Source organism: Tiliqua scincoides, chromosome 1 (genome assembly GCF_035046505.1).
Source record: "Tiliqua scincoides isolate rTilSci1 chromosome 1, rTilSci1.hap2, whole genome shotgun sequence".
Classification (NCBI taxonomy): domain Eukaryota; kingdom Metazoa; phylum Chordata; class Lepidosauria; order Squamata; family Scincidae; genus Tiliqua; species Tiliqua scincoides.
Window position 1 is genome coordinate 178,150,737 of NC_089821.1, and position 23,044 is coordinate 178,173,780.

At 43.1% G+C, this 23,044-nt stretch overlaps 1 protein-coding gene across 3 annotated transcripts; it reads left to right on the forward strand.

Annotated features, from left to right (window-relative positions):
• Positions 1-3,832: 3,832 nt before the first annotated feature.
• Positions 3,833-21,514, forward strand: MTO1 (mitochondrial tRNA translation optimization 1). 3 transcript variants are annotated; one of them, XR_010793585.1, is made up of 12 exons: positions 3,833-4,172; positions 6,822-7,021; positions 9,822-9,939; positions 10,808-11,097; positions 12,564-12,676; positions 13,416-13,606; positions 13,856-13,986; positions 15,384-15,588; positions 15,670-15,841; positions 16,820-16,938; positions 17,774-17,872; positions 18,033-18,115. XR_010793585.1 is itself a non-coding variant. In XM_066612436.1 (12 exons), the coding sequence occupies exons 1-12, from the start codon at positions 3,953-3,955 to the stop codon at positions 19,666-19,668; spliced, it is 2,040 nt and encodes a 679-aa protein (XP_066468533.1). In that variant the 5' UTR covers positions 3,833-3,952; the 3' UTR covers positions 19,669-21,514. The 3 variants fall into 3 exon arrangements, 2 of the variants coding, with proteins under 2 accessions (XP_066468533.1, XP_066468535.1); XM_066612436.1 differs by lacking the exon at positions 17,774-17,872 and adding an exon at positions 19,546-21,514 and having other exon boundaries at positions 18,033-18,190; XM_066612438.1 differs by lacking the exon at positions 17,774-17,872 and adding an exon at positions 19,546-21,514 and having other exon boundaries at positions 13,943-13,986; positions 18,033-18,190.
• The last annotated feature ends 1,530 nt before the right edge of the window (positions 21,515-23,044 follow it).

Below are 23,044 nucleotides of genomic sequence, written 5' to 3' on the forward strand. Positions count from 1 at the left end.
CAGAGGTCTGGTTTTTAAAACACTAGGATGTAATCCTCATTTCCATCTGAAACAAAATCTGAGGCTACAATTCATCACACCATTACTTAAGAATAATACCCATGGAAAGCAATAGATCTAGTTCTGAGTAAATGGGGTTGCAGCCATGCACTTGCTCATGCTCATTCCTTGTTGCTTGTCTCTCTGCTGGAATTGCACACTTCCAGTTATGTGTTAAAAGTTGTATGTTATATGTTGAGCCTCTGGTTTAATACACCAGACACCTTAAAGAAGGATTTGATTAATGGTTCTACTGGTATGTTTACAGTGCACTTACTCTGATTGTGATTACAAAAAGGTTGTGAAAACCAGATTAAAAAAAGTTAATGAATAAAAATGTATCTTATGATCTTTTACTATAGTTTTAAAAAAATAGAGATTGTACAGTTCTTAGGTAACAATTACAGGTAGGTTATTTTTTAGGATCTAGCCTCAGGTAAAATAAGACAAAACTATAGTCAGTTTTGTCTTATTTTAACCCCCAAGTTTAACCCCCAACTTATCCAAGGGTCATAGAAAATTCCATGATTTTTGGCTCAAAACTTGCGCTCTACTTATCTGTGAGATTTGACTTATACTTGAACATCTATGGTATGTGCTACCTCTGGGTTCAATGGCAGGATGTCTCTGAATGTCATTCCCAGGGCAGCCATGGTGAAAGAGCAGTATGCCCTGGCCTTTTCCAGGCCTGCCCTGCCCAGAGGCAGAAGGTGTGCCACTGTAGGAAACTGGAGGCTGAACTAACGGGTTTTTCCTTATGTAAATGCCATTCATTGTTCAGCATATAGGGAAACATTTCACCAGCCTGTAATATTCTTTGTTCTAAATAGTTGGATTTGCCATTTCTTTTGTCTGGCTGTGACATGCAGAAACAGGTAATTTTTTCCCCCTCATCTTTATATCTTCATGAAAGGGATAAACTTCATGAGGATGCCTACTGCATTTTTGCCTGACATGCAGCTGGTATAAAGGCAAATAATTTCTGTACTAACAGGCAGGCGGGGGGGGGGGGAGGGAGGGAGAGTATAGCACCCTGGTAAGTAATTTGCATTACAGACAGGAAAATATTCAACACTAGACAGCAATTCAGTGAGAGCATTCTTCAGTATTGAATTGCCATGCTGGGAAAACTATACATGTGGAATTTTTGCCTTTTGCATGGGTAGACACGATAGCCCCGCAGGGGAAAAAACATCATGGCAACAGTTTTCCTGTTGCTCATTCTAGACTTTTAAGCCAGGTGTGTAGGAAGGGTAGCTCCACTGCCTTGCTCTTTTAAGAGGAGAAACAGCTTAGTACTATGGTATGGATGTGAGTATATGTTTCTTTTTCCTGTGAGTGGAAAAGAATCACACAACTACATGGAATATAGGTTGGCCCAATTGAAAAACAGAAGCTCCCCTACTACAAACTAGAGTGATAACATGAGTCACAAAAAGTCCTTGAAGTCCACATTCCAGAATCCAAATTAGACAATAAAACAATTTTCCAGAAAAAGGGACTGGAATGCCAGCTCTGAAGCTAAACACCAAAATTACAAGTTCCATTGAACTAATATAGCAAGTCACCAGTCTCCTCCAAATTCCATGCTCCAATGTCCATTCAGGGCTGTAAACTGTGGGGAGCACACTAGCAGTAAGACTGGAATATACCCTCCTGGAGTGAAGTTATTTACTATATTTCATTGAACACAGTCCTGGTTCTACCCCATCCTCTCCTGAGGGCATTCATTTGCTGCTGTTCTTAGAGGTGTACTTTTTTGGTTCTATTTCTTTCACATTTTGTCTATTTCTTTTCTATTTTGTTTTTTTGACAAAAAATGAGAAGTGTAGAAAGTAGTGTTATGTGTTTTTATTCCAAAGGCACGCTTTATAAATTATGGACTAGGTAGGTGACATAGGTGCTATAGTACCAGCAGGTGCAGTCACATTTATGTAGATGTCTTAGAGAATGATTTGCTTTTTTAGCAGATTTCAGGGGGAGTGTTTTTTTTAATTTTACAAAAATGAGAAATGCAGAACCTGGTGTTACATGTTTTTATTTCATTATCACACACACACAAAACTCTAGCCATCCTCTTCTCACAGCAAGTGTAGAACAGAGGATAATCTAGACAAGCCTTTTTCCAGTTAATTGTTTATAGCCAGTCCAGAACACACATTAGAACTGGAATGGGGGGATTGCTGCCTGCTATATTATTTCCACTTAGTCTGATGGGATCTGTGATTTTGATTGCTCTGTCTATTTTGAAAGTGGGCATTCTGGCCCCTTTTTCCAGAAAACTATTTATAGCTAGGAATGAATACAGGGACTGCAGTGTGGAATTTTAGGGATTTCGTTGCTTGCTACAGCAGTCCCAATTAGTCGATCTGAATTTATTATCTTGGTAGGTCTACCTAGCTCCAAAGCTGGCATTGATTAGTCCAGTGGTTCTCAAACTTTTTTGACTGGTGACTCTCTTGATTCACTGGGCCTTTGCCCACGGCTCCTCATTAGGGCTACAGTCCTATACATTGTATATAGGGCAACAGGTTTTTCGTGAGGATTCCACAGCTCCCCTGGCTGGATTCTGCAGATCCCTGGGGAGTCATGGCTCACAGTTTGGGAACCACTATGAAAACCATTTATTGCCCCTGCTCCCTGATCAAGGGATTTGGGGACTTCTTGCTGTGACTCATTTTATCCCTCTCTCATTTCATCACTCTCACCTAGTCTGTTATTTGATGCCTGAAGACATCAGTCATTCAAAGCTTGTTTGGGTAAATGGGTTTAGGCTGAGAAGGAGTTGCTAAAAACATGAGATTGGAAAAGTTTTGGTCTAAATAACACATAAGAAGAGCCCCGCTGGATCGGACCAAAGGTCCATCTGGTCCAGCTTCCTGTATCTCAGTGATTTTCAACCTTTTTCACCTCACGGCACACTGACAAGGCACTAAAATGGTGAAGGCACACCACCAGGTTTTTGACAATGGACAAGGCACACCATGCTGCCAGTGGGGGCTCACATCTCCCATTGGCCCTATTAATAAATGACCTTCTCCCAAATTCCTGTGGCACACCTGTGGACCATTCGTGGCACGGCACAGTGCTTCAAAATGGCTGCTGTATTTCACAGTGGTCCACCTGTTGCCCCAGGGAGCACACAAGACACCTGCATCCTGTTGCCACTCTTCTGCAGCTGGCGTTCTGATGTAGCCTACTGTGAAAACCAGGAGGTTGCACGTCCCCATCACGGCTTGTCACCTGTGATGGGCTTTCCCTCCAGAAATCTGTCCAGTCCCCTCTTAAAGGCATCCAGGCCAGATGCCATCCCCACATCCTGTGGCAGGGAGTTCCGCAGACCAACCACAGGCTGGGCAAAGAAATATCTTCTTTGCTCTCCAGCGCCTCCAACACATGGGGCTGTTTCTTTTGCATGCACTTCGCTGCTTCCACCGTTCTGGCTGGGACGCGACCCCGGCCAGAAAGACCGGGCTCCACGTTGCCAGCGAAGGGCAGCCGCTGCACTCGCAGCACGCCCAGCCTGGAGGAAGCGGCGGCGACCGCCCCGCACTCCGTGGAGCGCACCTGGACTCAGCGGCGGGGCGCCCTCTACCGCGTGCCTCGAGTGGTGCGGCAATAAACCCAGCCCAGGGGAAGAGCTGCGCGCGCGCTTCCATTCATCCCAAAGCAGCGGGGTGCGGGCCTGCCACGCCGGCGTCACTGCGCATGCGCAGAGCTGATTCCCCGTTCTGCTGTGGAGGCGGGTTTCCTTGACCTGCCAATCATCCCGTCGTCAAAGGGGCGTTACGCACAAGATGGCGGCGTCCAAGCGGTGCCCTCGATAGCGGGGCTGCGGTCCTTTCGCCCCCCGGGTTCCACCCCCGTCGAATTGAACAGCGGGCGTCCCCTGCCTTCCTCCCCGCCTCCCAAGATGTGGCCCTTCGGCTGCCGCCGCATCGCGGTGACCCGCATTCCCAGGACGTGGTGGCGCTGCGCGAGGAGTGACGCCACCTCGAGTCCCCGTGACGTCAGCGCTTCGAGGTATGACGTCATTGTGATTGGTGGCGGTCACGCTGGCACGGAGGCTGCGGCGGCTGCTGCAAGAGTGGGAGCCCAGGCGCTGCTCGTCACTCACAAGGTGGACACTATAGGTGAGCAGAGTGAGCGTGCCTTCATTGTATGGGCTTCTCAGGCTGTGGGTCGGGACCCACCGGGTGGGTCGCGAGCCCATTTCAGGTGGGTCCTCGTTCGTTTCAATATTTTACTGTTAATTGAAGCTTGAAACTTCATGAAGCTACCATGGTATGGAACTGCATTTGGGGAAGTGTTACAGACCTGCACTTTGAACAAGCTACTATGTATATTCTTTTAACAATGATAGTCAATGGGACTTACTCCTGGTAAGTGTGGGTAGGATTGCAGCCTAGGATTGTTAAACATTTTCCCTGCTTGATAATAATAATAATAATAAACTTTATTTATATCCCGCCCTTCTCCCTAAAGGGACCCAGGGCGGCTAACAACATATAAAACACATTTAAAAACATAAATTAAAACAAATAGCAGATAAAAACATTAAAAACACATTAACAGCGACCTTAAAAAACAGTAGTCAGATTAAAAGACAGAATAAAAAGAGTACAAAAGAGCAAGTTACAGAGGAGTCAAACCTGTAAAAACTACAAAATGTGTAAAAAATGTTAAAAAGGCCAAAGAATCAGAAGGCTTGTGTAAATAGCAGTGTCTTCAGGCCTCGCCGGAAACTCTCAAAAGAGGGAGCCATTCTCAAGTCAAGGGGAAGGGAGTTCCATAATGTTGGTGCCACTACCGAGAAGGCCCTATTTCTTGCAGCCGCCCCCCGGACCTCCTTGGGTGGCGGCACTTGTAAAAGGAGTAGGCGGTCTCTAAGATATCCTGGCCCAGAGCAGTATAGGGCTTTAAAGGTCAAAACCAGCACCTTGAATTGGGCCCGGAAACGAATGGGCAGCCAATGTAGCCCCCGGAGAAGCAGACTGACAGAGTTAAACCGCCTAGCCCCAGTGACCACACGGGCTGCCGCATTCTGCACTAATTGCAGTTTCCGAACCATCTTCAGGGGCAGCCCCACATAGAACGCATTACAATAATCTAACCTCGATGTCACCGTGGCATGGATCACCGTGGCCAGGTCTGCACGATCCAAGTACGGCCGCAGCTGGCGCACCAGCCGAAGCTGAGCGAAGGCCCCCCTAGCCACAGCCGCCACCTGGGAATCCAGGAGCAGCTGCGAGTCCAGGAGGACCCCTAAGCTGCGAACCTGCTCCTTCAGAGGGAGTGCAACCCCATTCAGAGCAAGCCGATAATCCAGCACCTGCATCGAGGATTTCCAAACCAGGAGAGCCTCTGTCTTATCCGGATTTAATTTCAGCTTGTTAGCCCCCATCCAGATCCTTACTGCTTCCAGACAGCGCTCCAGGCCCTCAACCGCCACCCTGGAATCTGGAGGAAAGGAGAGATAGAGCTGGGTGTCATCAGCATATTGATGGCACCTTACTCCAAACCCCCGGATGACCTCTCCCAGCGGTTTCATGTAGATATTAAATAGCTTGATGATGTCACTACCAGCCATGACATCACTTCTGGCGGATCCTGACAGATTCTCATTAGAAAAAGTGGGTTGCAGTACTGAAAAGTTTGAGAACCACTGAATTAAAAGCCGTTACTGCCCAACGTTGCATAAATGCAAAAGGGACCAAATGTGTACACCTGTGGGCTGGGCAAAAATGGACCAGTGTGGAAAAGATATGCAGCTGTTGCATATAACTGAACTTTTTGCCAGAAATCAATGAAAGCTGCTTTCGGACAACACAAAGTCTAGAGATCAGTTTCAGCACACGATCATGTCTTGGGCTGTCTTAGGTTTCAGATGGTAACGTATTACACTGTCTGCTCAGATGTAAGTCTCATTGATTCCATTTAAGCGCAGAGGATTGCGACCTGTGCACACACACAAAAAGAGTTACAGTGTTTTAAGACTAGCAGATTTATGGTGGCAAAAGTGGATTGGAGCACACTTCACCCAATGTCCAGATAGTCTGAAAAAGTTGCAAGTACACAACCCACATGGCAAAGGAATTAATATATGCTTGGTGATTAGTAATTTTGGAATATTGTTTGTTAATTACTTTTATTATACATAAATATTGTTTGTTAATTATTGTTTGTAAAAACAATTGTTAATTAAATATTGTTTGTAAATTAATGACGAAGTCATTACTTCATCAACTAACAATGGACAGAAACATAACAAAGGAAAAGGTTCTTAGTTGCTCACCAGGGAATCATGGAAAAGGGTAATGACTCTGTGCTGAGTAAAGAACTACCAGTGCTGCCAAATACAGAAAGTTGCCCTCCATTCACATTTGTTTTCAGACTTTTCTCCACAGTAGCATAGGGTCAAAACATGCTGTTTTTCAGAAGAATATGTTGCGTTGTGTACAAAGAAAGGAAGTCATGATTAGCACCTGTTGAAATTAATAGGACTTAAAAGTGACTGATGACTAGCTCATCTCATTGATTTCAATAATGTTTGTTCATGACAGACTGCGATTTTCAAGATTCCACGCAGATATGGAATGGTGATTTATAACCTGCATTCCATTTTTCTCAGAATGTTGCACTTGTGTGGAATCCTAGACCTCTTCTCCATATTCCGTTGTTACCAGCAGTGTTCACTGAAAACATACCTGGTATAAGAAAATCCCTTTGAACCATTATGCTGATAAAAGAACTTGAACTTTATCTTTTGTTATCCTGCCCAGGACAAATGTCATGTAACCCTTCCTTTGGTGGAATTGGGAAAGGACATCTGGTGAGGGAAGTGGATGCGTTGGATGGGCTCTGTGCTCGAATCTGTGATCAGTCAGGAGTCCATTACAAAGTGCTTAACAAGCGCAAGGGCCCAGCTGTATGGGGTCTCCGAGCCCAGGTTGACAGAAAACTCTACAAAGAGAACATGCAGGTGAGAATGTGGAGAGGAATGGGGAAAACTAGGATAGATTTCCCTAGAATGGGGAAAACTAGGATATTGTGAGATGAAATGTCACAATAACTTAAATTTATCGAGACTGAAGGTTGCCAACTATACTATGATTTATATACAGTTCAGATATTTTAAAATTTCTAACAAAGGCATAGAATGGTGAGAGATATTGTGAGGGGGAGAGGGAATCCAGTAATTTTATCTGTTTATATTTTAAATTGTATGTGTTGCCTCTCAACCAATAGGTGCCCAACATGATGTACAGTATATAACATTCCAATGTATTCATTGCTATTATGCTGAAATAGCTTATCATGCAAACTTTTTTTCAATGGTGTTTTACATCATGGAGACCAGTGATTCCCAAACTTTTTCGCACCAGGACCCACTTTTTAAAATAGTTCTCTGTCTGGACCCACCTCAATTTATGAAACTTTTTAAAAAGGAAATCGGGGGGGGGGATTGTTTGTTTGTTTGTTTAAGTAATAATAACCAGAAAAAGGACCCTGAAAAATTTATCTCCCTGTATTTACACACGCTTGCAAACTGCAGGAGCTCAGCTCTTTGCAAGGTAATTAACAGCTACAGTATCTGATTTTTAAATAGCCTCAGGGCTTGAGGCAATTAATTTGATCTTTCCATCACCCTTTGGTGACCAACCAAAAATCAGGTTACGACCCACCAGTGGGTACCAATCCACATTTTGGGGACAGCTAATGTAGACTGAGACAAATGAATAAATTACCAGGAGATTCTTCATATCATTTGAATCACACTGGTCTGGCTTCTTTGATCATATAATAATAAATAATAATAATAATTAATTAACACAGGTATTTATATACCGCCTTTCATGGTCTTCAGATTTCTCCTCAGACTTTATTTCAAGGCGGTTTACACAGGCAAGCTATACTAAATCCCTATAGGGATTTTTACAATTGACAAAGGTTCGTCTTTCAAGAACTACAATATTTCAGATGGATCCTTTTATGATCTGGTATAACATTCTGGCCTCCAGTTTCCTCCCACGCAAGCTGACAATCCTTCATATCTCACTGGAAGGGCGGCCAAAGAGCAGATGGAAAAACTCGGCTCGGCTTGTCAGCTGCTTCAAGGTCTCGCCGTTCACGGTGCTGGTGGCCTCGAACTGGCGACCTTCAGCTGTTATCTTCAGGCAAATGGAGGCTCTACCCTCTAGACCAGACCTCCTGCCCAAATCTAAATCAGTGGTTTGCAACATGGTCCACACCTTCCTTCTAGGGGCCTCATGGGAAGAAAGTAGAACATTGGGAGGGCCACAGTATATTTCTGAGAGGGCCACCCAAGCTTTACTGCTAGGCATATGATGGAATGAGGCTTAGAATGGGGCAATGAGCAAAAAACGTTTGAGAAATCCTGATGTCAACCACAGTTTGACTGTGAAATGAACTGTAGCAAGTTCATGTCCTCCCATCCTCACTTTACATAGAATAGGATAAAGGGGGAAATATCCTATTTTTACTGTTGAACCAACCACAGTTTCCTGTTTCCATGTACAAACTCATGGAAACAGTTATTTATTATAACACTTGGTAGGTAAAATAAATCGGACTCATAACTACCTCAGAATGCCAGATGCAGGAGAGGCACCAGGATGCAGGTTGTATCTTGTGTGCTCCCTGAAGCACTTGATGGGCCACAGTCTGATACAGGAAGCTGGAGTAGATGGACTTTTGGCCTGATCCAGAGGGGCTCTTCTTATGTTCCTATGTTTCTACGGTGTTGATATCTTGGTTTGTTAACGAACTAGCAGTGTACAATAACACAGTGTACATAAAGAGAAATAGTGATTCAGTCAAAAGTAAAAAAGGAAGCACACTCCCTTTCACACAACAAAGAAGGGATGAAAGGGGGGAGGGGGAAGCGTGTTATACTAATATTCAACAGAAAGGTTTGCAAACTGGCTTACATAGCAAAAGGAATAAGAAGATGGTTCCACGTCCCGAAGAGACAGTCTTAAAAAATCTTCTAAAAAGATATGAAGGATAGCCCAGTAAATATAAGTAGCCGCAGGAAGGGGCTGCTAGGTTGAATAGAGGGAGTTGTGCTTCCCCTGCTGAATAGAAGACAGGCATCACTTCAAAAGGTGCAAGAGCTTAATTGCAAGTAGCTGGCTGATAGTATGTAGATAATGAAAATGACCGTGTTTGTACTACAGGTCCTCTCTCCTTATCTACAGATTCGGGACCTGCAGATTTAACACACCAGTGTTCTCCAATCATGTCCAGGAGCCTTTCAGAAGCCCACTGAGGCCACATGCAGTTGCTGTGCGCCTTAGGCCTTTGGAGGTGCCGGAAATGCACTTCTCATTTTTCTGAAAACCGGAAGTGTGTTTGTGGCACCTCTGAAGGCCTTTCTGAAACCTGTAGAGGCCTCTGTGGGCCTCAGAACACGTCTGGATGGTGACCAGAGAATACCTCCAGTCACATCTAGAGGTCCTATGGACTGGATCTGTGGACTTGCTTATTCATGGGTTTTGGTATCTGTGGAGTTCTAGGAATGAATCTCCTGCAGTAACCGATTCCAACTGTAATATCACTCAGAATAGTGATTTTGGGGACAAAGAAATGGGCCGTGGAGAAAGTGAGTTTATTATTGTTACTAGGAATGGAAGAATATGGTTTGAATGTTTACCATAAAGGTTGCGTGAAGTCTCTGAAAAGGAGGTCTCTTGCTGGTGTTCTTTTTTCCTTGTCCAAGTGAGGATTTGATTTAACAGAATTTTTTTTTCTCCTAGTAGAAAGAAATTCTACAAACGCCACATCTGACTGTTTGTGAGGCATCTGTGGAGGATCTTATAATGACAGCACCAGAGTTGGATCGTCCTGGGAAATGTCGAGTCAATGGAGTTATTCTGGGTCAGTATCAGAAGGAAGCTGCTTTCTAGATCAGTCCCATCTTCTTGTTAAGATGGGTTTTCTAACTATGTGAATGCAAATAGCCAGCAGCCTACCTTGTTATGTAGCATGGCACTTTTTACCATTAAGTACGTATTTCAGTGAACGCTGCTTCAGTAACCAGACAACTTGGTGAAATAGAGACAACGTGGAAATTGACCTCTTAGAAATTGACCTTTTACATTGTAACTTATTATACTACTTCCTTTCTTGGAAAGTAGGCTATCTGTATTGTTTAACTTCTTTGTGGTGATACACAATACAGGCGAACGTCGCCTTGTGATGTTCTGACTGGTGATGGGCTTCATATGCAGTGGTCCATGTAGCCTATCACCAATCACTTCCCACCCCCAGCCTCTGGAGCTGAACTGTGCTCCCCCACCTCCGGCGGCTTTTCTGAGCCCCGCAAAGGCTGCATGCGTTTGCGCATCGCCTTTGCAAGGCTCAGACTAGCCGAAAAACAAAAAAATCTCAACTTTCAGTTTCCTGAGGAAAGGAATAGGAGAGCAGTGCGTTCTCTTCTCTGTAATGGTAAAATGAATAAAAATTTTCAAGATGCTTACTTTTAATGGTACCGTTTGTGTGAAATTAAGCTGAAAGGCTTGCCTTTAATTAAAAAGAAAAAGCAAGCTAACTCTACGCTTGGACTAAACCACAAGTTTCCTATTCCTGGCCTGATGATCTTCAACTCTTAGAATAGAAAATGGTCAAGTCAGCTTAATGGAATATGATGTACTGCACAATAGGAAATATTGATTCTTCCGTAATTAGGGCAGCAGCTGGTATACTAAATATACTTTGTTTCTCTTCTGTTCCCTCCCCCCAACAGGTGATGGAAGGAGAGTGCACTCTGGAAGTGTTGTTCTGACCACAGGTACATTTCTGAGGGGGATGATCCTAATTGGATTGGAAATGTATCCTGCTGGACGTATGGGGGATCAGCCCTCCATTGGCCTTGCTCAAACCCTAGAGAACCTTGGATTTACCATTGGAAGACTCAAGACTGGGACTCCACCTCGACTAGTGAAAGACTCAATTGACTTCAGTGTTTTAGAAAAACAGAAGGCTGACAACACCCCTGTGCCATTCAGCTTCCTAAGTGAAACCGTGTGGATCAAGGTAGGATAGAGTCCTGAGCACGTATGCAGCTGATGGATCTTGAGGGACATCAGTCTCTCTATGAATGTGGAATGTAGTAATATCCTAGTAGTACTGTGTCTTTCACTAAGGATATTTTATAACTTCTGCTTCAGTAACAAAGTAATACTATGGATATTGCTGTGACTCCACGTGGGGATGCCTGAATGACCATTTCATTTGTCTATTCCTGTCAAAAGTTGCAGAGAGTAACGAAAGAGGTTCCTGGGAAGTCTTTTCTTTAGATAGTGGGACATTGATGGTACAGAGTAACTGCATGGTTTAGTATTTTTATTTCAGGCATGTCAGCCTTTTTTTACATATGTGAAAGGGTAATTTAAATGCCATTTCACCTGTCTCACCAATGGTCTCTTGTACCTGAAATATTGTCCCTGTGATTTGTAGTGATGAGGAAACTCCTTTTGTTTCTTGCAGCCATCTACTTGATTACTCTTCAGGCAGCCCAGTCCTAAACTGCGCTGGTGCATTGGGGCTGCATGGCCTCCACTGTATCCAGCGCAACTTAGGAGCAGAAGGCCTCCATGGGGTAAGGGGATATTTTTCACCTTATCTCAAGTAACACCCCAGCCAATCCAATGGGGTACTTGAATCTGCACCAGCTATTTAGCTGGTGCAGGTCCAAGCAGCCCCATATAGGGCATTCAGGCCCAGGGGGGAGAATAGGATACAGTGGAGGCCTGCTCTGCCAATCCTGCCCCTCCTACAGACCTGATCCACCCCCTGTTTTGTCCTCCCCCACCCAGAAACACCCCCTTCCTGCCTCTGTTCTACCGCCCACCAACCCTCTGCTGGCCGGCACATCTCTTACCTCCACCGGTGGCCGATCCTCTGGATGCAGCATCAGCGGGGCAGCACAGGCCCCCCTGACAGCTCTGCTTACTCTCCAGGTGCCTCAAACATACTTTATGGCATGTTTGCAACACCCTCAGCTGGTGCAGGGACTGCTGTGCCGGTGAAACGCATCAATAGGGCTGTGCTGTGAGTGTGTTACTGTTTCCTCCTTAAGTCCATGCAGACTTTATGTAACATAGTATACCACTCTTTTGGTTGCTCAGATAAGCAGTCTAATGGGGTATGGAGAACTAAATCACTGCATCTTATAACACAGCAGCATCAATATAAGCACATTAAAAATAATTCAGCTGGTATTGAAAAAGGTATAAGAAAATAAAAAGGTCTTCACTCAGCACTGTAAGGAGTTAAGAATGAGTACCAGGTTAGTATTTGGAGGAGAGCATTCTATAAACCATAGTATTAATTATATTTACATTTCTTGGATACAACCATTTTGTAACATGCTCAAGTAGTATGGTAAGGATTGTGTGAATACTTAAAACAAACAGAAACCCTTTAAAACTTTGAAAACAATTCAGCCTGTGTAAAAACTACCATAATTCATTCACTAAACCCATGTGATTCTTTTTCAGTCTGAAGATCAGCTCTTATGTTACTTGACTCACACAAATCCCAAAGTGAACCAGATCATCTGTGAGAATCTTCACCTGAACAACCATGTCAGAGAGACAACCAGAGGGCCCCGGTGACTTCCTCTTTATGTCGTTGATTTATTTTACTATGTAAACTGCTTTGTGAGTTACTCTTGTTGAAAGAGCAGTACATTATAATGATAATGGGATAAAAGTCAGGCATCCCACATCCTCAGGAAGGACTCAATGTCCAGATAAAACAAACCAGTAAATAACACCTGTCTAACTGTGAGAAAATATAATAATAATAGCAACAATATACTAACGTGTATATGCACACATACATATACAGTGCCATTGGTGTAAATGGTACTTTATAGAGTAAACATAAGCAAAAAAAAGCTCTGTCCCCTGAGAGGCTTACAGTCTATAGTTTTGCAGAAGGAAAAACAACAGGGGAGAGGGAGGACATGGATGAATGATGAACTGCAAAGGCAGTTACATGTAGTTTTTATAGGGACTAGAACAGAGACTTTCAACCACTGCGCCGCAGCACATTGGTATGCCATGAATGGTCTGCAGGTGTGTCATGGGAGTTTGGCCTTGTATTAGTTGGGCAATTGAGGGACGTGAGCCCTCAGCCAGCATTGCAGTGTGCCTTGTCAATTGTCAAAAAACCAGTGGTGTGCCTTGACAATTTTAGTATCTTCTCAATGTGCTATGAGATGAAAAAGGTTGAAAATCGCTGGACTAGAACAATAAATGTGTCCAGTCTGTTGCATAGCTCTTGGGAATTGCAGGAGACTATTAGTCCCTTTCCTATGGCAGCATCCTGATTCTGTCTGTGTCTAGGTACTGTCCATCACTTGAGTCTAAAGTTCTGCGTTTTCCAAATCGCGTGCATCAGCTCTGGCTTGAGCCTGAGGGTCTGGATTCCAATGTCATCTACCCACAGGGAATGTCATTGACATTGCCATCTGAGATCCAGGAAGAGCTCATCACCCATATTCGGGGTTTAGAGAAAGCCAAAATGGTACAGCCAGGTAAGACGTGGAAAAAGGTCAAGCATCTCTAGTCAGATATAACTGTATAAGCAGGTTATTGTGAGTGCATGCCGCGTCTTCTTCACTTAAGAGATACAGGTTGTTTACAGGTCAGCTCACCAACATGTTGCAATGAACATTTTAATGATTCCTAAGTATTGAATTTCATGACCTTGCATTTTATGGGTATATTCGAGTCCATGCAGCAGGTATTTCCCCAATTTCTTTTATTTATTTGACCTGGCACAGGCTATGGAGTTCAGTATGATTTTCTGGACCCACGTCAGCTGACTGCTTCCCTCGAGTCTCGTCTTGTTCAGCGGCTTTTCTTTGCAGGACAGATAAATGGCACAACAGGCTATGAAGAGGCTGCAGCTCAGGTAAGCAAGTTGAGGAAAGTATTTAGAATCTGGATAATGGTCTGAAAAGTCTTCTTCCACACCAAATTTCATAGTTACAAGAGACTTCCCACCAAAGATGACAGGATTCTTCTGTCAGTATTTTGCCTCCCTACGGGAGGGGCTGTAGCTCAGTGTAGAGCATGTCCTTTGCCTGCAGAAAATCCCAGATTTAATCTTTGGCATAGCCAAGTAGGACTGACAGAACAACCCTGGAGAGCTGCTGCCCATCAGTCTGGGCTATACTGAAGTAGATGAATCAATGGTCTGACTCCATATAAGGCATCTTCAGACCTTCATCTCTTGCCCTCATCCCTCTGGACTACTCCCTCTTCCAAATTTCTTTCATTTGGTTGTTACGTGCATCATTTTGAAACTTTAATTTGTTAGAAAAGCAGTGTATAAATATTCTTAATAATAATCTCCGTTCCTAGACCTTCCAGTGTCCCTTAGCCTCCTCACTTACTAGAAAGATCCTTAATTGCTAATCCCACCAATGTCAGATGTCCTTTGTCTATATTGTAACATAATAATGGCCCAATCCTATCCCCCACCAGTCGGTAGCATGCAGCATTGCCAACAGAGTGCACACTGTGTGATGTAGTGGGGGAGCAACCAGATAACCTGGAAGAGATAAGTAAAAATATTTTTACTTACCTCTATGTATGTTGCCCAACCATCAGTGGGTCTCCTTGGACCTGTGCCAGCTCTGAAGAGAGTCAGGGGGCTAAGAAAGGGGATAGGATCTGGCACATGCTGCAGCTGCTGAGATCCATTCTCCTAGCCCCCAAATTGCCACCTGGGCAGGCTGTTGGTGGGTGCACAAATCTTCCAGCCATTTGAGCTGGCAGTTCAGAGTGCCAGATGATGGCATGCCTTTCATACCATTGTATCTGGACTCATGGCAGCAATTGGAAAACCAGAAGTGGTTTGCACACGCTGTATCTCAACATTCCAAGCCTTGGGGAGCCCTGCAGAACACTGTGCAGGGCTCCCTGCACCTCCTGCTGCTTGCCAGGCACTTTGTAAGTACAAGCAACGCCCCCTTGCCTCCCTTAGTGACATGATCCTGGGGATAGTGTCACTGCCATTGCCCCTTCCCCGCAGAGATTTACTTTGAGAGTCAGTCTCCCAAAACGTTTGAGAACCACATTAGAAAATTATTATATGAAACATAAGATGTTCCTACATGCAGTTGCATTTACTGTACTGTTGATTTGCTTCAGCTGCTTAAAGGCCACTATGATACCTGCAGCTTCAACACTTTCCCACTTTGGACACAGATCAAGCAGGCTACAGCTCTAGTAGACCAAGCTTTGAAGGTCCTGTGTGTACAGTGGCTTCCTTGTGTCTTTTATAACCATATTTTTCTCTGTCAGGGTGTAGTTGCTGGAATCAATGCTGGCCTGAGGGTCAGAAATAAACCCCCATTCATCATCAGTCGCACTGAGGGTTACATTGGTGTTCTGATTGATGATCTCACCACCCTGGGCACCAGTGAGCCATACCGAATGTTCACCAGCCGAGTGGAGTTTCGGATGTCTCTACGTCCAGATAATGCTGACAGCAGGCTCACCTTCCGAGGTACATGTAGTCGTCCTCCATCAGTCTGATTTGCCATTCAGAATGCACTTTTCTCCCTTCTCACGCTTTCTGTCTTTGAAGGCTACAGCGAAGCTGGTTGTGTTTCCCAGAAGCGATACAAACAAGCATCTCAGATGAAAGCTGCATTGGAAGAAGGCATCAAAGCACTGAAATCTGTTCAGTTCAGCTGCATGAAATGGGCCCAGCTCATTCCAGAAGCAAAAATAAGTGCTAATCGTAACTCATCTTGCAGGTATGGATTTTCCTTGGGTCTTGTTTTTTCAGGATTGTCTTTTAGCGTGAGGCATGAGAGATATAAAATATAAACATTTTGCTTTGTAGTCTGTCTCATATTAAAAAATCTACTTTGATTAGCGAATGTTTTGTGAAGGTGTAAAGTGGCCACCCACAAAGCTGTTGCTTTGTGGCAGTTGTCCACACAGTCAAGGGAAAATTTTAAAACTACAACATAGTGAAAGTGAGGGAGAGGACCTTTGGAACTTTTTATTGTGTCTGTTTTCACACTGGAATAAGTAACTGTTAAAAACATATCCTGGTCAGTACATCATAGAGACAGAATTCTAGCCTGACAAGGTAGTGTGTGGCTAAGCCTCCAATCGTATGCACACCTGACGGTAAGCCCCACTGAAGAAAGTAGAACTTAGAAGTAAGACATGCATAGGCTTGCGCTGTAAGTAATTTAGGATTTGTTATCTGCATAAAACAATGAAAAGGTTTAACAACTTCAGAAAACAGTCATAAGCACAAAAAAATGAGTCTAGGATTGTAATCTTAATTTATGCCCAGTTATGTAAATGAGCCCTGGACTTATTTCACATGGGACCTTGTTTTTGTTGCAATTGTCGAAGCACTAGTATTAATCTCTCTTCTTTTTTTTTCCAAACTATGGTGTTTCTTCTTAATTACATTTTTTTAAAGAAATCTCCACTGGGTTTCCTTGAACTAAATTACTGTCTTTCTTCCACTATATAGCCTTCTAATTTCTATTACCTGTCATTCCCCATGTTAGTTTGTAAGATTCTTAAGGCTAGGTGTATTGTTTTGTGCATGAACAATGCCAATGTGATTAGGATTCATAGATGGTGACACCGGAGTAAGAGCAGCTGTGAGAAAGGCCTTGGGTCCCTAAAAAACTTCCATGGGAATGGACATTAGTTAAGATTAACACACTGGCCTAATAATCAGTGATGTCTTGTTCTTGTTTGCATAGTGCTCTAGACATGCTTCAGTACCAAGAGGTCAATATGGAGATGTTGGCAAGAGCTGTCCCAGAGTCTCTGAAAACATTTGCTGAATGGAGACAACTGGCAGAGAGGCTAAAAATAGAAGGTAGGAAAGACCAGTGAATTTTTAGGATACACTTGGTACCCAGTTGATCATGCTCATTTGGGAATTAGCTCAGACCAGAAATTTTCTCTAGTCTCAGGGTACACTGTTTACATTTTTTTGCACACTGGCTGTTATTACTGCCAGGTAGCTTATGGACAGAGGTGTTCGTTTCTGGTAAAATAGGATTACAGGATTAAGACTCTTGATTACGAGTCTTAATGAAGACAATGGGCTTACTTCTGAGTAAAATGAATAACACCATTTTCAAACACCTCTACATGTGATGGGAGATCTTGTGGTATGAGAGTAAGGCTGCAGTCCTATCCACACGTACCTAGGAAAAAGTCCTATTGACTATAATGAGACTTAGTTCTGAATAGACATGCACAGGATTGTGCTTTGAGTCAGGTATAGGCTGACTGAAAAGACAGACCACTTTCTGTGGTTAGAGCAGGAGTGCCCAAGACCCGGCCTGGGGGCCATTTGCGGCCCTCAGGGACTCCCAATCGAGCCCTTGGGGAGCCCCGTATCCAATGAGCCTCTGTCTCTCCAGAGACTTGCTAGATCCTGTGCTGGCCCGATGCAACTGCTGTCAGCGTGAGAGTGACTGTTTGGCCTTTTGCGTGAGCTGTGGGATGAGGGCTCCATCCACTGCTTGCTGTTTCACATCTGTGATGCAGCAGTGGCAGCGAAGGAAAGGTCAGCCTTGCTTTGTGCAAGGCCTTTTATAGACCTTGAGCTTTTGCAAGACCTTCTTCATTCATATAAGGTCCATCTCTAATATATTTATGTAAATTTATTCAAATTTGAAAAGTAAATTAATTTTTTTCCCTAGCCCCTGACCCAGTGTCAGAGAGATGATGTGGCCCTCCTGCCAAAAAGTTTGGACACCCCTGGGTTAGAGGAAAGTCCTGCTGCTCATGTTCACAATAAAGTGAGTCAGCATCCATTGATAATATTCCCACATCAGAAGTCTCAATTTGTTTTCTAAAACTCCCTGGGTGTTTACAACATATGGAGGTGAGGCAGTGAAGTGGTAGCTATTATTCTTTGACTTTGATCCTCCTGTTCATTTTCTTTGCTTTCCCTGTAAGCTTCGTATGCATTGCATGTGTCTAATCAGAAGCTGGAAATAGAGGAAGTGCGTCGAGATGAGGCTCTCCAGCTTCCTGAGGATCTGGATTATTTTTCCCTGAATGTATCACTATCCCAGGAAGTGCGAGAGAAACTGGACTCCCATCGTCCCCAGACAGTAAGGCACTGATACATTACAGAGTAGAATGTTGAACAGATACCACCTCAGCACTAGAGATGTGTGTCTTTGAGTTGGTCATTTCCACAGGCTTTGGTGTGAAACCTGAGAAGCATAGTCATACTGGGAGGAGGGAGCTTGATACATTGCCAGTGTTTGTCTCATGGGTGAATCTTCAGTCTTTCCAGCTATTATGGATAACACAGCAGGAGATACTACTGGAATAGTAACTTCCAGATACTGGAAGTTCTATTACAGCTGAACAACGGTTGTGGAGAAAGTATGGAGAGCTTGTAACAAAGACAATTCTATTGTTCTGGCTCTGATTAAAAATGCATTTGGTAATGCATCATGGAAAGTTTAACATCTTACAGATTAAACACTATGACAGAATTGGTGTAGTGCAGAGATTTTCAACCTTTTTTGTCTCACGACACACTGACAAGAAGCAAAAATTGTCAAGGCACACCATAAGTTTTTTTGACAATTACAAGGCACACCATGCTGCCATGGGGGGGGGGGCCTCACATCCCCATTAACTCTACTAATAAATGACCCACCCCCAACCACCCATGGCAGCTCTGCAGACCATTCACGGCACAGCAGTGTGCCACAGCACAGTGGTTGAAAATGGTAAAGACTGAGGTACGAATTAGGAAGTCACAGTTCAGATCTTGTCTCTGCCATGAACTTGCATACTGCAAGCTGCTCTCACTCACAATGCATTCCTCATGCTGGAAAGCACTATACAAATGCTGAGTAGTGCTGTTCTGATGTAATATGTATTAGTCTTGAATTTGCATATAGTCAAGTACACCACAAAACATTAGATCTCCAATATATAAACAGAGAAACCTAATTAAGGAATGGTATCCCAACCCTTATTTCAGTATTTCCTGGATATGTAAAAGTATCATTTAAATCCCATCTTTTTGTGAATCCTATGTTCAAGATGGCTTAAGGTAAAGCAGTCTAAAAACATGTGATAATTCTGATGACAAATAATCTTCCATAGGCCCATAAGACTGAATTTTTTTCACACAGCTGTCATTTCTATGGTGCTTAAGGAGCCCAATGCATAATTCCCACACGGAGTGACAGAAAAAACTAATGCAGCATATAGGTTTATGCTGTGGTAATGAATAGCATGCTTTTTTGTTTATGAAGTCGCAAACATTCTAATTAAGGTGGGGTCTTTTTATATTCCTCATGAAAGGATGGGTAGGGCATGGATCAAAACTTTTCTTTGCTTTTTATTTTTATTCCATATGCTAAACAATCATTGTTGGTAGCCAGTACCCAGCAGAATGGCAAGTATACTTGTCAAACAAATCTTTCATTTAATTTTTTTCTAGATTGGTGCTCTCAGTCGCATTCCTGGAGTCACACCTGCTGCTGTTGTTAACCTGCTGAGATTTGTGAAAACCAGTCACCGGAGACCAGAGGCAATAAGGGACTCACCTGTTCCAAACTGCTGATGTGAACAGTGCTTTTTGAAGAAAAGTTAATGAACAGTTATTTATATGCATGCCTGAAGCCTATGGTTTTAATAAGGACATACACATACTGTGTATGTGTGTATTGCTATCCAGAGATGGTTTAAAACAAAGCACACAGTAACCCACAGTGTCAGGTTCTTTTATACTCGTATATCCACAAAACATGGCAAACCAAAGAATAGTTAAGTCAGACAAAACACAACCTGTTTTTTCATTGTATACCATAAACATGCTAGAATGATGCAACTAGTCCACAGCAGCAGTAGCATTTCCAGAGGGGGGATACAGCACTAAATTATGCAGGCACCTCAACCTTGTCTCCTCCTCTTTGTTCTCACTGCCCAGAATAGCTCTGGAGGCACCTGCAAAACTTAGCACTGTGCCCCCCCCCCCCAGGAATGCTACTGCTCACCAGCTTATCTATTGAGAGGAATATAGTCTGGGATTCCCCAGAAGCCCTGCAAGAGGATTTTTTTAAAGAGCAGTTTAAAAAAGAGTAGCACAGTGGATGGAGGCTGACATTTGTGGCTACAAGAAAGAATAGAAGCAATGCCTCTTCAGCTGTATGGTTGTGTTTGTTCCTTTGCAACAAAGTAGACAATTAATACTATGAACAAGTAGCACCTACTTACACTGGTAGCTAATTCATTCAATAAAAGAAGCACTTTGCTTTTAACAGCCTGCACTTTTGCAGTAGTCCAGAAAATCATGAACAACAAGATCTCTGAATCTGGGCATAGATCTTTGATTATATTTCATAACCTAGCCTGTTTACATCCACAACATCCTAGTCCAGAAACAGACATTGATATTTCACGTTATACTAAGCTGCAGCGTTGAAGGACAGAAGCCATATTTTGGTACCAAAATGTGCAGAGCTGCATAAGCAATTGCATTGGAACTTGGGCAACAGGAACATGTGCTCCTCAGTAACATTGCCTTCTAAGTATGACCCTCCAGCACAAACAGTTTCTGATTTTAAGCATACAAAAGCTTAGTTTTCACTGAGGTGTGAAACCTGATTTCATTTTTAACTAATGGAGAGAGCGCAACTCTTTCTCCATATTTAAAAAATACACCACACCAAAAAAAACTAGTTGGGGAGAAGTTGCTAGCCTACCTTTTCCCTGATCTGCTTATTTCTTAAGCGGGAGGGAGGGAGGGACTGTTTTTTTGGCAGTTTTGGCCAACCATTCAACTTTAGGGCTCCTGGATCTTTAACAATTGTGTAGAAGAGTGAATTTCAGCAGCTGTAACTTATCATCCCTCCCCTACACAATTGTTAAAGGTCCAGGACCCCTAAAGGTTGAAAGGCTGGCCACACCTGGCAGAGGAATATATAATAATACTGGTATTTATATACCGCCTTTCTGGTCATCAGATTACTCCTGACTTTATTCAAGGTGGCTCACATTGGCAGGCTCTCATAAAGGTAGCTGAAACATTATGGTTTGGTATCTGGAACTCCAACACAGAGCCATGCTCAGATTCTGAACATGTGATGGGCTGGTGTAATTTTTAACTTTTATGAGATCCTCTGGCATTGGGGGGGGTTTTTTGAAATGCTAAGTTCCTGGCCGCTGGTGTAAAGCCTCTCCCCCTCACCTTCAGAGCTAATGAGGGCTGCAAAAGCTTTACACCAGCAGCCAGCCACCTGAACTAAGTATTTCTCCCCTGCCCCCCATGAACACCTGTGATATGATCATCTGGGATATGCTTTGTATTTACAGATTCACCTGTATTAATGTTTCATGTTAGTTGCCTTGATTGCCCTCATCAGGAGAAATATGGGGTATGTATTCCTTAAATAAATTCATGCACTGGTTTACTGGTCTTTGCAGCCATTGCTATGTTAGGAAAATACAGAAGACCTCCTGCTGTTTGTGATGAATCAGCTTTATAGTTTTAATCCATCACCTCCTCAAATCTATTGCACAAGGCAGTGGATTCAAAACTTAAATCTCTCATGTATCAGTTGGAACTGAATTAAAGAGCAAGCTGACCAGGGAGGACTGTGCAGTGTAGCATGTGCTCACCATTGAGTAAACACAACTTGCTTTAAGACTTAAAAATTTTAGATTTGAAGTTATTACACCATGCCCAGTTACCTCTTAATAAAGATATTACCAGAGTGTGACCTTAGGATTTCTACTGAAAACTGAACCCTGCCTCTTGTTTTCCAAAGCCCTGCAGCAGCCACAAGATGGCACTGCACAAGCATACTGCAAGTTAAGGGTTAGGGCTGCATTGGTCTTACAGTGTAAGAATTGAACTTATTGGACCCAATATTAAAATATTAGCAGCAGTACAGTGTTTTTTCTCCATTTCAGAACAAAGACCCATCCCAAAGTTGAACTGAGGCTCAATCACACATTCAGCTCCTTTCCTCAACTGTAGATTTTCTGCTTGCAAATAATAGTTTTACATGAAGTGAACTTCTGTTAAATGACTGTTTGGGAATAATAATTCCCAAATAATTTGGGAAACATAAAATGAAAATAATTTTATAATAGACAGATGCGCTTAAATTAAATGAAGATATATGCATTGTTTTGGCCCATTTGTAAAATTATAATGCTGACTTTGATAATTGAACCATTCAACTTTGTCCACCTGTCAGTCTTCTGTTATTTCATCAGTCATTGACCACAGACTTTGAAGACTCATTATAGTGGAAAAGCCTAGAAAAATACAATGAAAGCTGAATCTCTTAGCATGCTGTTTTGATTGCTGTGTTTACATCCACAATCACCTAAGTGCCTCATTCTAAATATTTTGCAGTGGTCACATGCTATACACTGTTACAAGTGGTAAAAGGAAACTAAAGACCTCCCACATAAAAGTAACAAAACGCAGCAGCAACTTCCCTCAAATTTGTTGCACATGTGCTAACCACAGCAATATGAACTTGAACTGTACACCCAATACAGTGTAATTTGGAAGAGGAAGGTGTGGCATCTAGATGTGATTTAAGATGTTTCCTTTCTAGCCTCTTAGTAGTACCCATCCCACAATCCCAGGATGTGCCTGGGAACTAGCCACATCCCCTGTACCCATACTACTGCTGGTTATGCCCTCTCCTTCAGCAGCCTTATGTTCAGCACTTATCCGCAAAGGCAAGCCCTTTCTACAATCAATATGACCCTTTGCAGGCAAACACTGAACACACAAACATTCGAGAGCATGAACACATCAATGCAGAGGGTGATATAGCTAACCTAACCTGTCCCATTATAGGGTGCAAAACAGACTGCACACAGAAGGGCTGCTACTGACTCTCAAGCTGGCAATCAGATTAATTTGCTTACAGAAACTGCAACTGACTAAAAAAAGATTTTGAAAGGTAATAACAGGC

Bases quoted from the DNA above. Each gene is read 5' to 3' on its own strand.
- MTO1 (XM_066612436.1), top strand. From the start codon at position 3,953: ATGTGGCCCTTCGGCTGCCGCCGCATCGCGGTGACCCGCATTCCCAGG. The intron at 4,173-6,821 runs GTGAGCAGAGTG...TATCCTGCCCAG, and splicing joins TCACAAGGTGGACACTATAG to GACAAATGTCATGTAACCCT. The intron at 11,098-12,563 runs GTAGGATAGAGT...ATTCTTTTTCAG, and splicing joins GTGAAACCGTGTGGATCAAG to TCTGAAGATCAGCTCTTATG.